At 41.6% G+C, this 16,650-nt stretch overlaps 1 protein-coding gene across 1 annotated transcript in view; it reads left to right on the top strand.

Annotated features, from left to right (window-relative positions):
* The first annotated feature begins 2,695 nt into the window (after positions 1 to 2,695).
* Positions 2,696 to 16,650, top strand: part of FAM107B (family with sequence similarity 107 member B) — a 218,291-nt gene continuing 204,336 nt past the window's right edge. The window contains exon 1 of the mRNA XM_060121539.1: positions 2,696 to 3,106. Within this exon, the coding sequence (XP_059977522.1) occupies positions 2,696 to 3,106 (411 nt within the window). The remainder of the gene's footprint in view (positions 3,107 to 16,650) is intronic.

Below are 16,650 nucleotides of genomic sequence, written 5' to 3'. Positions count from 1 at the left end.
ATGGCTATTTTCTTATATATTAACTTGTCTTCTACTGATTAACAATTAACTTTGTGACTACAAACCCTGCTGCCGTGAACATTCTTGGACATACCTCTGTGCACATGTATTTATCTGTAGAATAAATCCCCAGAGGTAGAGTGCTGGATTGAAGGTTGTTGGGAAGTTCCTCTTTGGAGTGTGTGTGTGTGTGTGTGTGTGTGTGTGTGTGTGTGTGTGTGTGTGTGTGTGTGTGTGTGTGTGTGTGTGTGTGTTTGGAAAGTGATACTGTATAGTAAGTAAAAGCATGAACTCTGAGGCCAAGCTGCCTGGGCTCCTAATCCTGGCTCTCTTCCTTAGCAGTGCTGTGACCTTGGGCAAGTTACTTAAGTTTCTGTCTTGTTTTTCTAATGGGTAAAAACGAGAATTAATATATCACCTTTCTCCCAGGGTTGTGAGGATTAAAGGAGTTAATTTCCTGAGGCTCATGTCTGATCATAAACACTCAATCACCATCACCTGTTAACGTTGTTATTCTAGGTTGGACTTAGGACCACACTAGTGAAGATAAGGCACTCTTCTAGGTGGGCTGGAGCTGCCCTCTGGCTATCACTCTTGCGACTGCTCCTTGTGGGAGGTACAGTGGTCTCCACAGAGGAGCTGCAAGTTCAGGGCCAAGAAGAGAGAGACAGACCTTAGGGAGGGGCTTGGAGCTTTCTTACCCAGTCATCTACTGAATGTAGCCACTCAAAAGCTGCCCTGTTAGCTGCTGTCCCTCTAGTTCTAGAAGGTGCTTCGCACATAGCTGAATGAATAAATGGATGAGTGAACGAAACCAGGTTGAAGAATTATTTTTTCTTCTCTTTAATTCCTTCCTGTCCTCCTTGGGTCTTCAGTAAATTCTTGTTAGCCACTACAGCCTCGCTCTGTTGTGAGCTGCTTGGGAGGGAGGGTACCGAGGAAGAGCATGTGGGAAAGCGTCACAGAGTCGTCCTGCCTGAGTGCGTGGAAGCAGTCACTGCAGAAGAGACACAGAACGCAGGGCCCAGGGCTCCCCAGAAATACCTGGTGGGGGAAGCCTGCTAAAGGCCTGGACCTCCTGCTTCCACGGAAAGGGATCTGCACTGCTTGTACTTGGGTATTAAAAGGAGAATGATCTCTCCAGACTGGGAACTCTGATATACCTGGGTTAGTACAGGGACTGTTACTTGGTAACCTTTAAGTAAATGACAGCTTTTTACATTTTATTTCTAAAGGTTGGTAAAGACTAAAACTAAAGTCCTCATTTGATGCTGTATCCACTCTTCCTCACACCATATCTGACCTCACGTATTATCAAGACGGCTGCACACTCAGGACAATATTCCTAGTACAGCTGTTATTTTGGTAAGATGATTTGTCAGGTCGAATGGGACTCAGAGACCAGATAGGATAGCAGGGGTCTTGGGCTTTCAACTAGCCCTTCTCAACAGCATAATCTTGCGTTAGAATCTTGAAATTTCAAAGAATCGGTTTCTGTCTCCATAAAATGGGGATACATGCTGTAATATCTACCACCTGTCCGAGCTTAAGAGCACATCTTGACATTATATTAAAAGAGAGAGCAAACAAATAAATTAGAAAGGGCAATATACCCTGAAATCTTGACCTGAAAGTCACTATTAATGGGAAAACCATTACAGTATTATATTTCTTTAGCATTCCTAGCAGATGCTCGGCTAAGGAAAGATCTCAATTTTGAGCATTGTTTTGGAATGTGGTTATAATTTATTATTCTTATTCTATTTCACCATTCACAAATTGATGTGTTGAAAAATAGATCTATGTTCAAAAGGGGGTTATTTTCCAAAATTAAGTAATATACACAGTAGATGGACAGAACACACATTCACACATACATAATATTTGTGTTAATTGCTCACGTTGGCTCCTTTTTTTCTTTTTTTTTTTGGTGTTGTTGAAAATTAATAAAGGACTTAGCATGGATAGTAAAGACCAAATTAACAAAGACTTCTTTGTAGTTACCAGGCGACAATATGGATCCTGAAGCCAGGAAGTTTGTTTGGGAGAAGATTCAGGAAAGATCGAGAAAAGTTCTTGGGACATCAGACCCAAACATGGATCTCTCCAGACGGAAGATTCAAGTCGGCCTCCTATTTTAATAATGAAACAGCTTCCAGGGTCGAGGACCTTCTCGGGGGTCTTCACTTGTGACGCATAACTGGGTGGTTTTTGTTTTGTTGGGGGGAATAAATATTTGAAGGGGGTAACCGAAGAAGGTTACGTGGCTGTTGTGATGTTATTGATACACGGGCTGACGCTATTATGGCGGATGCTATCAGCTACATTATCTTTATGCCTCCAAGGTAATCTGAAGCAGCTGTCCATTGACTTGGCAGCACCTCACACTGAAGTGTCTGCCCCACCTGGGGACTGTAACCCAAGTCAACCACATGCCTCACAGACAGCTTTCTTTAGCCACTGACGGCATCAAGGAAGGAAGAGCGTGAAATCGCCGGGAACGGATGCTTCCGAAGCGGGGCTGGCTGCCGAGTGACTCTCAGGGAGGGTGGCCTGGCCATCTCCTAATCTTCTGTTTGGGGGCAGCCACTAAAGGTCCTTCAGGCAAGGAAACAGTCACCTACTATGGAGGTGATCAGAATCCCTGGAAAATTTTCTTTCCCCCTTTGAACTCTGTAATGTTTCGCCGCGGGTCATGTCCAGGTGGAAGGCAAGGCTGGCTGAAAGCCTGAAATCTCCACCTAGAAGGATGCATCCATTCCCGTGCTCAGCGCTGCTGGCTTGTTTTGGGGACACAAGGGAGACTGCTCCCTTCGATCAGCCCAGCGCAGCCGATACCCCTTCCACCGTCTTTGTTCAGCCCAAGGCCAAAGCAGGCCGACACCCAAGTCACCCACGAAGGGAAGAAGGAACTCCAGAGAAAAGGCGAGATTCCGGCACCCATTCAGAGAGAAATGGCAGTGCGAACCGGAATTCAAGTAACCACGCTGCTGTCCAGCCCGCGGAGACCCCTGTGGATTTGCCCAGCTCTCTAGATCGGGCGTCGGACTGTGAAGCAGTTACTTTTCAGACTTCTATTCCCAGACCATCAATTATTGAAACGCCAGCGGTGAGTGTTCCCAGTGTTACTGTAGAAGGAGTGGTGTTGGGGGAGAGTCCAGTGTTTGGTGAGTGTCTTCAGGAAACAAGCTTGTTTAGCGTTATGAGTGAGTGAGACATTGGGGGAGCTCTTACTAGCGAGAGGAAGTGTGTAAAGCCTTCTCAAAGGATGCGGAGGGAGGCCATGACAATAAGCACCAGGGCCTTGGCAGTGGCCAACATTGACCTTTACCTGCCCCTGGTGCTCCAGAACCAGCAGTGTCTCAACACAAGATGAGGAGAAATAGGGTCTGGAAAAGCATTTAAAAATTTTTACTGGTTTGTGAATTTATCTATATGAAGATCCACAATACGAAAGGTTTGATTATAGAATTTAAGAAGTTGCCTCTACTTAAAATGAATCACATTATACTTGGGAAAATTTGGAAAGGACCATCAGTGTACGCATAGCAGTAAAGAAAGGAACTGGCCTATAAACCTATTCGTAATGGGGATGTTTCTGTGATCGTTTTCTGAGACTTAAAGGGCGTTATTTGAAAAAAATGGTGCTGTTGCTCTTAAAAGGCAGCATCTTGAGTTATTTATATATCTACTTTCCTGTTTCTGGAATTACTGGATTTTAACTGTTTTTTTTGTTTTGTTTTGTTTTGTTTGTTTGTTTTAACATCTTTATTGGAGTATAATTGCTTCACAATGGTGTGTCAGTTTCTGCTTTATAACAAAGTGAATCAGTTGTACATATACACATGTCCCCATATCCCCTCCCTCTTAAGCCTCCCTCCCACCTTCCCTATCCCACCCCTCTAGGCGGTCACAAAGCACCGAGCTGATCTCCCTGTGCTATGCGGCTGCTTCCCACTAGCTATCTATTTTACGTTTGGTAGTGTGTATATGTCCATGCTACTCTCTCACTTTGTCCCAGCTTACCCTTTCCCCTCCCCGTGTCCTCAAGTCGAATATTCTGATTGGATTGAGCTACAAAATCATTTCAAAGTTCCTGGTAATCTCAATTTGGGAGACAGTGTAGAGGCGGGGTTTCTTGAATGATGTTTTCCAGAGACACCCCTTGAGCATTCTGGGGTTGTATTCCTGCCCATGTAGCTTAGGACCAGATTGAAAAAACCGAGAAGTCTTTGGCATCAAACATTACCAAGATATTCTGATTTTTTAAGATTATTTTTTCTATCTAGTTTAACAAATCGCTTTTCGTCTGACTTGCTGATTTGAACGCAAGCAATGAGAACTGCCAAACAGTGAAGATAGGATTAAAACGGGATTTTAAAAATAGTTTCATTTGACATTCTACAGGCTTATATTAAATGATGGAAGCTCAGCCCTACTGTCTACATCCTTCTATTCTGAGACTGGACCGAGGATTTCACCAAGCCCTCTGTTATAGCAAGAACTGTAATTTTTTTTTTCTAAATCAAAATCCCAAACAAACAGAACCCCAAATATTTCTTGTTCAATTTTCAGTTTACACCCACATCCAGAATAAGACATTTGTAGTAGTACCGTAGTTAGCTTAGTGGATGGCATGGCTAAGATGATATCTGCTGCGTTAGTTAAAGGAACAAATGATGCACTATTTTAATGGGCTGGAAGAGTTTCTTTTGGGTAGAGATTCCAGCAACCCAGGACCCACCCTATGTTGCTAAACATAGCAGCAAGTACAAGAGTTGATTTGATTTTATCTTTCTGTGCTAGTGGCATATGTGACACAGGGGTTCAAGGTAAATAAGTGTATTCAAATATAACCAATTAAATGCAGCAGGGTAACATCCATATTTGTTGTCCACTTGGTATGAACAAAGCCAAGGACAGACCACAGAGGTGAGGCAGGCCTTATGATGGAAGCAGCCCTAATGCGAATCTGAATATAAGTGTCTCAAAGAGAAATACACATAGGATGTTTCAAAGGAGGTTGGAAGGTCTGGAAAGGAACATTGCAGGGGAGGTGGAATTTGAGGTTGGTCTAGAAGGAGGGTTAGGATTTTTAAAGGCAGAGATGAAGGGGAGGACCTTGCAATAAAAGGAAACTGGATGAACAAAAGCTTGAATGTAGGGGAATGCAGCATAGGGATAGGCAGGTACATCTGTTTGGCTAAGTTGGAGCGACATCTGGAAAGGTAAATTGAGGCCAAAAGTGGTTTGAAAGCTGTGGTGAGAAGGCAGTGGGGAACCTTTGAGAATTTTGAGCAGAGGAATGTCACACTTGGGATTTCACTGTGGGAAGATAAACAGGTGGGGCCACGGAGGATGGATTAGATTTGGGAAGACTGGAGCTGAGAGGCCATTGTAATCTGCCCAGCCTGAGGACGGTCACAGAAGGAACAGCAGGAAGGTGGGGTGGGGGGAGGCAAAGAAGAGAGGACCCCACGGGGTAGCAAACACAGCAGTGGACTCTGGGTCCCAAACTGAGCAAGGAGGAGAAAAAGACCAAACTGGGAGTGATAAAATGGAAACACTGCAAAATTAAGTGCCAGGGTGTACAGTCCCGTGGGCGTAGTAAATGGGCATCTGTTTTGGTTCCGATCTGAGGAGCTGATATTCACAGAGCACTTGCTGTCCACCAGCCATTGTCCTGAGCGCGTTACATAGAGTATCCTATCGTTACATGGTTACAGTGAGGCGCATATTCTTACAAGTCCCATTGTACAGATGAGGACACTGACCCTCAGAGAGGGTCAGACACTTGCCCAAGGTCACAGAGGGAGGAAGTAGTAGACCCAGGATTGGAGCCCAGTTCTGTTTATCTCTATCCTGTCTATCCTCTGAATTATGACATGCTTCTACTGCTTAGTATTATTCTTTGTAGGATGTTCGAGGATTTACAGTCAAGTATTCATACCTGAATTCATACCTTTCATTTTTATTAATTTGCTTAACATTGTTTTATCTTAGTTTCATGGTGTATAACACGACGGAAAGAGATGCTTTCTACTTTGCCTCCTGCTGATGGCAAGGCTTTGTCAATGACAGTGTGGGATTGCTGTGAGATCTTCCCATTAAAAGTGCCATAGGAGTGCCCAGATTTTTCATTACCTGGTACTTTTGTCATGACATGTTTCCTCTCAGAAGATGATGAATAAGCTTCTTTGTTACAAGCTTGCCTGGAGGCAAAATAGTTCTCTTTTGGAGGCACTGAGCCTCATCGTTTAAGCTGTCTTGGAAGAGGCAACAAGTAATACTTTTTTTTTTAAGAGCTCAGCCTTGGTACATAATCATAGCTGAGAAATGAGTCCCTCTATCTGTCTTTAGTTTCCTGGGGTTCAGACAGGAGGGTGAGTCATTTCAATGTGAAACAACATCTGGTCTGAGCAGGAAAGCTCAAGATAGGGAGGCCAAGTGAACTAATTAGAGAGGAAAGGTTTTCGTTTGTGTAAGTTGACGTGCACATATCTGTATTTCTGAAGTGATGCCAATTAGTCTTCAACCTTTTTGCGGTCATCTCTTCCCTGATCCAGGACTAAAACCAAGGTGATAACAACCACAAAAGTGGAATGTGTCTTATAATTGCTGCTATCTTCTGATTATAAATTTTTTCTTTCTTAGTGGTCTTGCAATGGAAAAGTCTTATAATGGGTGGGATCGTACAGTCAATGAAATACAGCAGTAGGCTGTTTACTCTTTATTTTTCAGCCAAGAAGTACTGTGTTCTTAATCTGTGCCAGGACAGCACTAGTCCTGGAGAAACAAAGATAGTTTAAGACACAGTCCGTGAAGCTGCTTACATTCCAGTAGGAGATACGGTTGGGTAACTGGGTAGTGTCAGTGCAGTACGAGAAGGCTTATGGGTCAGCACTGGACACCACAGGAGCACATGGAAGAGACTCCCATCTTAGCCTTGGGAAGACAAGGGGGGCTGGAATATATGGAGAAGGATTTCTACTTTATTTTATCATTGCATATCAGACCTAACACTGCCTTCTTCCTAGCTGAATGGTGCTATTTTTCTCCTCTCTCCCTCTCCCTTGACAAATCTGGCAGTGTAAGAAAGGCACAGCTCCCACAAGAAGCAACTAAGGGCTTCAGAGTTAGTTTGGAAGTTTCAGAAAGTCTTTCTATAGCAGTGGTAAGTTTTCATCCAGTTCTCTTTTTTTTAATATTTATTTTTTAATTTAATTTAATTTTATTTTATTTTTGGCTGTGCCAGGTCTTAGCTGCGGCAGGCGAGATCTTCACTGCAGCGTGAGGGCTTCGCTCTCTCTAGTTGAGGCACGAGGGCTTTGCTGCGCCACGGCATATGGGATCTTCAGGGACAGAACCCGCATCCCCGGTGTTGGCAGGCGATGCTTTGCCACTGGACCACCGGGGCAGTCCCTTCATCTAGTTCTTACGCCAACAAAGTAGCCAGCCTAACACAGGAAGAGAAAGTAACTGTGGTTCTGGAAATCATTCCTGGGTATTTTAACTAAAAGTCTACTTTACAAAAAGGAAGGGAAACAGAGCTCGTAGTGCAGTTGCTAACTGCACTGCTTTTTGTAACAGGCTGGCTTTGCTACTAGACAGAGAAATGGTAACCAAGACATCCCCAAAACGCAAATCGTGCTCTGGACGCGGTGTCACAGGCTTAGGTGGTCACTCCTTTCACATTGTTGTGCAATCATCATTACCATCCATCTCCAGAACCTTTTTCATCTTTTCCAGCTCAAACTCTGTATCCATAAAACACTGACTCCCCATTGGCCCCTCTTCCCACTGCCTGGCAACTACCATTCTACTTCCTGTCCCTATGAAGTTAACTACTCTAAGTACCTCATGTTAAGTGGAGTCACACAGTATTGTCCTTTTGTGTCTAGCTTATTTCACTTAGCATAATGTCCTCAAGGTTCATCCATGTTGAAATGTGTCAGAATGTCCTTCCTTTTTAAGGCAGAATAATATTCCATTGTATTTTTATACCACATTTTGTTTACATATTCATCCACCAATGAACACTTGGGTCATTTCCACCTTCTGGCAATTGAGGTTATTGCTTTTCTGAACATGGGTATACAAATAACTCTTCAAAACCTTGTCTTCAATTCTTTTGAGTATATACCCAGAAGGAGAATTGCTGAATCATATGGTAATTCTATCTTTGCTTTTTTGAGGAGCTGACGTACTGTTTTCTACAGTGGTTGTACCACTTTATATTCCCACCAACAATGCACGAGTGTTCCAACTTCTCCACATCCATGCCGCCACTTGTTGCTTTTTGAAGTTTTGTTTGTTTTGATAATAGCCATTCTATTGGGTGTGAAGTGGTGTCTCACTGTGGTTTTGATTTGCATTTCCCTAATGATTAGTGATATTGAGCATCTTTTCATGTGCATATTGGCCATTTGTTATATTCTTTGGAAAAATGTCTATTCAAGGCCTTTGCCCATTTTTAAATTGAGTTGTTTATTTTATGTTGTTGAATTATAGGAGTTCCTTATATATTCTGCTTATTAATTCCTTGTCAGATATATGATTTGTAAATGTTTTCTCCCATTCTGTGGGTTGCTTTTTCATTCTGTTCATAGTGTCCTTTGATGTACAAAAATTTTAATTTTGATGAAGTCTAATTTATCTATTTATTCTTTTGTTGCCTGTGCTTTGTGTGTCATATTTAAGAAATCATTGCCAAATCTAATATCATGAAGTTTTCTCTATGTATTCTTCTTAGACTTTTATAGTCTTAGCTCTTACATTTAGGTCTTTTGAGTTAATTTTTATATCTGGTATAAGTTAAGGGTCCAAATGCATTCTTCTGCACATGGATATCCAATTTTCCCAACACCGTATGTTGAAAAGACTATCCTTTCCCCATTGAATGCTCATGGTATCCCTGTGAAAAATCATTTGACCATGTATGTGAGGGTTTATTTCTGGGCCCTCTATTCTATTCCACTGGTCTATATGTCTGTCTTTATGCTAGTACCACACTGTTTTGATTACTGTAGTTTGTAGTAAGTTTTGAAATCAGGACATGTGAGACCTCCAACTTTGTTCTTTTTCAAGACTGTTTTGGCTATTTTGGGTCCCTTGAGATTCCATATGAATTTTAGGATGGATTTTTCTATTTCTTCAAAAAAATTATTGGGATTTTGATAAGGATTGCATTGAATCTATAGATCGCTTGGATAGTATTGACATCTTAAAAACATTAGGTCTTCTAATCCATGAATATAGTTTGTCTTTCCATTTATTTGTGCCTTTTTAAATTTCTTTCAGCAATATTTTGTAGTTTTCAGTATACAAGTCTTTTGCCTCCTAGGTTATGTTTATCCCTAGGTATTTTATTCTTTTTGATGCTATTGGAAATGAAATTGTTTTCTTAATTTCTTTTTCTGATCTTTCGTTGTTGGTGTGTAGAAATGCAACTGGTTTTTTTGTACATAGGTTTTTCATCCTGTGATTTTGCTGAATACATTTATTAGTTTGAATAGTTGTGTGTGTGTATATCTGTGGAATTTTTATATTTTATACATATGAGATCATTATAATCTGTGAACAGAGATAATTTTACTTCTTCCTTTCCAATTTGGATGCCTTTTATTTCTTTTTCTTATCTAAATGATCTGACTGGAACTTTCAATACTATTCAGCAATACTGTGTTCAACAGAAGTGGCAAAAGCGAACATCCTTGTCTTGTTCCTGATCTTAGAGGATAAGCTTTCAGTCTTTCACCATTTAGTATGATCCTACCATTGGGTACAATGTGGGTTTTTCATATATGTCCTTTATTATATGAAGTAATTTCCTTCTATTCCTAGTTTGTTGAGTATTTTTATCATGAAAGGGTATTAAATTTTCTCAATGCTTTTTCTGCATCAATTGATATGATCATATCTTCCCCCTTCACACTGTTAATATGTTGTTGTATTGATTGATTTTTTTTGTATGTTGAACCATCCTTGTATTCCAGGATTAAATGGTATAATCCCACTTGGTCATGGTATAATCCTTTTAATATGTTATGGAATTATGTTTGCTAGCATTTTGTTGAGGATTGTTGCATCAGTAGTTATCAGGGATATTGATCTCTAGTTTTCTTTTCTTGTAGTGTCTTTGTCTGACTTGGACATCAGGGTAATGCCTGCCTCATAGAATGAGTTAGGAAGTGTTCCGCTCTCTTCAATTTTTTGGAAGCTTTTGAGAAGGGTTGGTGTTAATTCTTTTTTGTTTTTTTTGGTGTTAATTCTTTACATGTTTGGTAAAATTCACCAGTGAATCTGGCCCAAGGCTTTTCTTTGTTAGGAGGTTTTTGGTTTCTGGTTCAATCTCCTTACTAGTAATAGGTCTGTTCAGATTTTCCATTTCTTCATGATTCAGTCTTGGTGAAGAGGAGCCACTTTGATAGCACCACTTAAGTATGGTAATCACAATCATGATTACCACTTGCTGAGCACTATTAATAGTTTAGGCGTGGTGCTAAATGCTTTACGTGGATTAGATCATTTGATCCTTCTAATCCTTCTACAATGTTAGCTTCTGATAATCCCAATCAATTCTCAGCTCAAAACCCTCCAATGGTTCTCTCACTCAGAATAAAAATCAAGTCTTCACAGTAGCTCATAGGTCCTTTACAAAGTATGTCCCATTACCTCTCTGAACTCACCTCCTACTGATGGGGAAATTAAGACTCAGTGGAGTTAGGCATATGATCCATTTCCACTCTAAGGGTAACCTTTGCAGCAGGCTGGGAAGCTCAATTCAACCAGTCAAAGCATGACTTTCTTGGGCTGTACAGAACTCATGTTGCCAATAACTGAATAGCTGTTAATTTTGTTCTCCTTGTCTAGGCTCCACGCCCATCCTTCCTCTTCTCTTGGCACAGTCTCTGTTAAGACCTAGGATAGTTAATTAAGTGGGTTTCAGCTTCCTTGGTTAGAATCAGATTCCGACTATGCTCTCTTGGCCATGTTAATTGGAATTTGGTGTTGGAGAGGCTCCTGGATACCTATTAACAGAAAAACTCTTGGAGATATTCACCTCCATAGGCAACTGATCTCATTCAACAAATTAATTTTATTTTCAATGTCTTAAAGTTGCCTTGAAGTCAAGCCTTGGGAATACCATCTGTAGAGGGCAGTGTTGCTTAGAAGCATATTGTAAACTTGTATGTAAACATCTATCACTCCCTCATCCCACCCTAACTCTGCATTCCCTTTATTTAAGCATCATTAGGGGCAACTGTGCTAGGCTGCATTTCTACTTTCTAGTACAAACTAGTGTTCCTGCATTTCTTTAGAATGAAATATTCCCTTCTTTTTCCTATGGACCCTAATAGAAGAGAACAGAATTCTAGGCTACCTATTAAAAAAAGTACCCTATTAAGAAAGCTTTCTGCTAGGCAGATGATTTGACATAAAAGCAATTCTAATAGAAAGCAACTTACAGACCCATGCAATCAAATGTTAGTTTTCTAGTTCCTTTTCATACTCTTAGCAAAATCACACACTGACCCCCTCGACACACACACGCCAACACCAACAAGGTGGGTATCTTAACAAGCTGGTGGGAATACCATACCATTCATTTTAAGCCCTGATAATTTCTTACACTAGGTTTCTACTTTCAAAAGATGTTAAACACAGTGGCATGATAGTGCATGATATACCCAGTGTGCTCAGACAGGAATTTTCCAATCCAGATATTCAGTTGCATCCCAACTGGAAAAGAGAGAGACAGCTTCTTGGATTCTCTTAGAATGAAATAAAATAAATAGTCCTCATAAAACCACGCAAATTTTAAATCGAACCACTTTGACTATTGGAGACCATCCATAAAAGACGACATGATGGCAAAAATGCAAAATTTTCAGACAATTTAGAGCGGAGGGGCATATATGTTCCAAGCTAAGAAATAAAAGTTGAGTGCATAGGGGCTTCCCTGGTGGCACAGTGGTTGAGAGTCTGCCTGCCGATGCAGGGGACGCGGGTTCGTGCCCCGGTCCGGGAGGATCCCACATGCCGCGGAGCGGCTGGGCCCGTGAGCCATGGCCGCTGAGCCTGTGCGTCCGGAGCCTGTGCTCCGCAACGGGAGAGGCCACAACAGTGAGAGGCCCGCATACCGCCAAAAAAAAAAAAAAAAAAAGTTGAGTGCATAATTTTAGCAAATTTTAAAGCATTGTTCTCAAGTGAGGTTTCTCCTGTGTTCACAATTCAGATAAGAATTATATATATTTTCTGAGGTGGTGTTGATATGTTGGAGGGAGAGGTACAAAAGGAAGAGGTCAGCCCAGTTCTGAGCCACACCTATTTCTAGCACATCAGAGAGAACCTGGCAATTGGCCCATGACCTAGTTGATCCTTTGCCCTCCTTTTCACCGGTGGTTAATAAAGAGCAGGGTTTACTTTGTTCATAGGCAATGGCCTGGGATTGTCTAACCAAAGAGTCACCAAGGAGATTCCAAGACCCATTTTCCCAAAATAACTGCTTCTGTAGAGTTGGGATTTCCATCCTCTTGATTATATAATATGTAGTTGTCCTTTAGTCAAAAAATATCTGCTATTTCACTCACTGAGTATACTGGAAACTTTAAAATTTCATATGCTCCAGGAACCATAGGGACTAGTTGAATGAATGTGCTGCATCAATCATGGGAAGTTAAAGGCTTTTTCTCTAGCCAAGGACATGTGTTAACCTGATCTGAACTGCCTTTAGTTTTGCACTCACAGTTCCTCCTTTCCAAAGAAAATAGATCTCATCACGTTAACACTTTTTCCAGTATGAGGTTGACACGCTCGCTTTTGTAATTCTGCACCAGGGGAGGTGAGAGTTTGGAAATTGGAGGCAATTAGAGGAAGAGGGAGTCTCCACAAAGGGCACAGGAAGTGTTTATGATTTTGTTGTGGGAAGCTGGTTTGTGGGTATCCCACATTCAGTTAAATGGAAAATGACAGCCCTGGCAACTGTTATATTTTTAGATAAAACAACAGAGTCTTATAGAAAGTTCAAATGTGATATATGTATACCTATAATTAGAGCCAATTTAAAGTTATCTCTTTCAAAAAATCACTTATATATGGCCAAGTAATCTTCACCAAAGCCACCAAGGATACTCAATGGGGAAAAGACAGTCTCTCCAATAAATGGTGCTGGGAAAACTGACATCTACATGCAAAAGAATGAAATTGGACCCTTATCTTACACCAAACACAAAGATCAACCCCAAATGAATTAAAGACTTAAATGTAAGACCTGAAACCTTAAATCTCCTAGAAGAAAACAGGGGAAAAACACTTGACATGGGCCTTGGCAATAAGTTTTTGGATTTGACATCAAAGCACAGGCAACAAAAGCAAAAATAAACAATTGGGGCTACATCAAACCCAAAAGCATATGCACAGCAAAGGAAACAATCAACAAAATGAAAAGGCAGCCTACGGATTGGCAGAAAATATTTGCAAATCCTGTATATGATAAGGGGCTAATAAAATATATAAGGAACTCGTACAATTCAATAGCAAAAAACCCTCAAATAACCCAATTAAAAGATGGATAAAAGCCCTGTATAGACACTTCATCAAAGAAGACACACAAATGTCCAATAGGTACATGAAAAGAGGTTTAATATCACTAACCATCAAGGAAATGCAAACCACAATGAGATATCACTTCATACCTGTTAGGATGGCTATTATCAAGAAGCCAAAAGATAAATACTGGCAAGGATGTGAGAAAAGAGAACCTTATGCACAGTTGATGGGAGTGTAAATTGGTAAGCCATTATGGAAAACAGTATGGTGGTTCCTCAAAAAATTAAAAATAGAACTACCATATGATTCAGCAATTCCACTTCTGGGTATATATCCAAAGGAAATAAAATCACTACCTTGAAGAGACATCTGCACCCCCATGAGCACAGTGGGGTTATTCACAGTAGCCAATACATGGAAACAACCCAAGTAACTGTCAATGAATGAATGGTTAAAGATAATGTGACACACACACACACACACACACACACACACACACACACACACACACACAGGAATATTATCCAGCCTTAAAAACATGGAAACCCTGTCGTCTGTGACAACATGGATAAACCTAAAGAACATTATGCTAAGTGAAATAAGCCAGACACAGAAAGACAAATACTGCATGATCTCACTTATGTGTGGAGTTCAACTTAAAAAGCTGAACTCATAGTAATAGAGTGATTGTTGCCAGGGGTTGTGGGTAGTGGGGGAAAGGGGAGATGTTGATCAAAGGTACGAACTTTCAGTTTTAAGATGAATAAGTTCTGGAGACCTAATGGACAGCATGGCGACCTTAGTTAATAATAACATACTATATCCTTGAAATTCACTAGGAGAGTAGATCTCAAGTGTTCTTACCACACACACAAAAAGAGGTAACTATGTGAGATGATGCATATGTTAGCTAATTGGGGTAATCATTTCGCAATGTATACAGATATCGACACATTATGTTGCATACCTGAAATATATACAATTTTCTGTTTGTCAATCACTCTTCAGTAAAGCTGGAATAAATCACTCTCCCGCATCTGCTTTCTGATATACTGACTTAAGGGGGAAGGAAGGAGGCACTAGACCTGGGGAGTTGCTGGCCATCAGGAAGTGCTGGCCACCCCCTGCTTGTGAAAGATGGCTGTGAGAAAAATCATGTATGTAGAGGCTGAATAAATGGTGAGATCTTGGGACTTCCCTGGTGGCGCAGTGGTTAAGAATCCACCTGCCAACACAGGGGACACGGGTTCGATCCCTGGTTCGGGAAGATCCCATGTGCCGCGGAGCAACTAAGCCCGTGTGCCACAACTCCTGAGCCTGAGCTCTAGAGCCCATGAGCCACAACTACTGAAGTTGGCGCGCCTGGAGCCTGTGTTCTGCAAAAAGAGAAGTGACTGCAAAGAGGAGCCCACGCACCACGACGAAGAGAAGCCCGCACTCACCGCAACCAGAGAAAGCCCGCGCACAGCAACGAAGACCCAACGCAGCCAAAAATAAATAAATAAAATATAAATAAATTTTTTAAAAAAAGGGTGAGATCTTGTGTAAGGAAGCTCTTGAACAGGAACATCAATGCACATGCCCTTAACCAGTAATATCTGCTTTCTTACCCTCTTTGACTGAGCTGGATGTTTTAGGAGACACACACACAGGAAGCAGGAAGGAAGGAAGAAGAGCAACTGAATAGACTCTGCTGCATAGTCAGGTGATGGCTCTCCTAGCTGGCTCTCCATCCCAGGGCTTTACCTAGGATTCCAGGAAGCCTGTCTCTGGACTGAGTCTCTGCCAGGACCCACCTAACCTGGATGTGTAATACTTGAGTCTCTGTAGGGAGAGGTATCTTGGTGTGGTGGTGTTGCAAGTTGACCTAAGCTATTTTGACCATTCAGAATTGTCCAGTAGACAGTGGTAGCCTCCAACAAGTAGAGGCGTCTGGGGGCTCCATGTCTACCCATCCACAACTTGCTCCCCAGTGATGCGCTTCACTAAAGAAAGTCTCACATGAATCCTGCCACGGGTACAAACATCTGTTGGCGAGAGCACACAAAAAGAGGCATCTTCCCTGACCCTGAATGCTGGAAGAAGTTCCCTAGCTCTTGTCCTTTTACGTAGTAGCCCTTGGCATGAATAGAATGACACATAAGAAGGTGACAGTGTTCTGATGGCAAAACCAGCCAGGCACGTGCGTCAAATGGGGCGAAGAGCCCTCTGTTGGATGTGGGTCCAAGACCAACTGGAGTTTAAGATCCAGGATGTGATAAAGGAGTTGGACTTCTGAACTGGCCACCTTCTCATACTTCATTTCACAAAGGCAAAACCTCTGGTGAGTCAAGGACCTTGAATACCATTCATTTCACAAGGGAAAAATAATTCCCAAAATCTCTTAGGCTAATAACAAATCCTCTAGTTGAGATGTAGCTAGCCTCATGTGGAACATTTGCTGTGGTCATCTCTGGAAGTAGACATCTGAACAGGGTGCTTCAAATACTAACTAAGCACCTCTGAGTGTAGCCTCCAAAACTTTCTTTGCTCTCAAGAAGGAACACAAGGAAAAATGTTCTGGAATTTGGCCTTTGGACATTGTTGGGTAGGGATGGGATGCTTGGCGCTGCTGTAGCCATCCTGTAAGTGGGAGAGGACACACTTGTAGATAAAAGCAAATAACCTTGAGATGGTGGAGTAGGAAGAAAGAACCTGGGTTCCTGAAGATGCCATGGAAGCACTTCAACTGCAACTCAATGTCCAGGGGATACAGATACTCAAAGTGTTTACGCCGAAGCATTAAAAAATAATTACAGATGTTTTAACAAGGGTGATCCAGACTGACTTACCTATCCCCGGGAAATTTCCAGGTGGTCTCACAGTCATCTCAAATTCAATGTGTGTAAAAATGAACTATCCTTCCTCCAAACCTCCTCTTCCATGTATCACTTAGGATGCTTTTAGCTGTAAGAAACAGAAAAACTTAAACTTAGACGCTATGTAAACATATTATGTCGCTTAAAAACAAGCCCCAAGGGTGGGTGGCTTTGGAATGGGTTGATTCAGCAGTTCAATGAAGCCACGGAGCACCTAGTGTCTTCCATCTTTCTGCTTAAC

Source organism: Lagenorhynchus albirostris, chromosome 1, assembly GCF_949774975.1.
Source record: "Lagenorhynchus albirostris chromosome 1, mLagAlb1.1, whole genome shotgun sequence".
Lineage (NCBI taxonomy): Eukaryota > Metazoa > Chordata > Mammalia > Artiodactyla > Delphinidae > Lagenorhynchus > Lagenorhynchus albirostris.
This window is presented reverse-complemented; position numbering and strand designations above follow the sequence as displayed.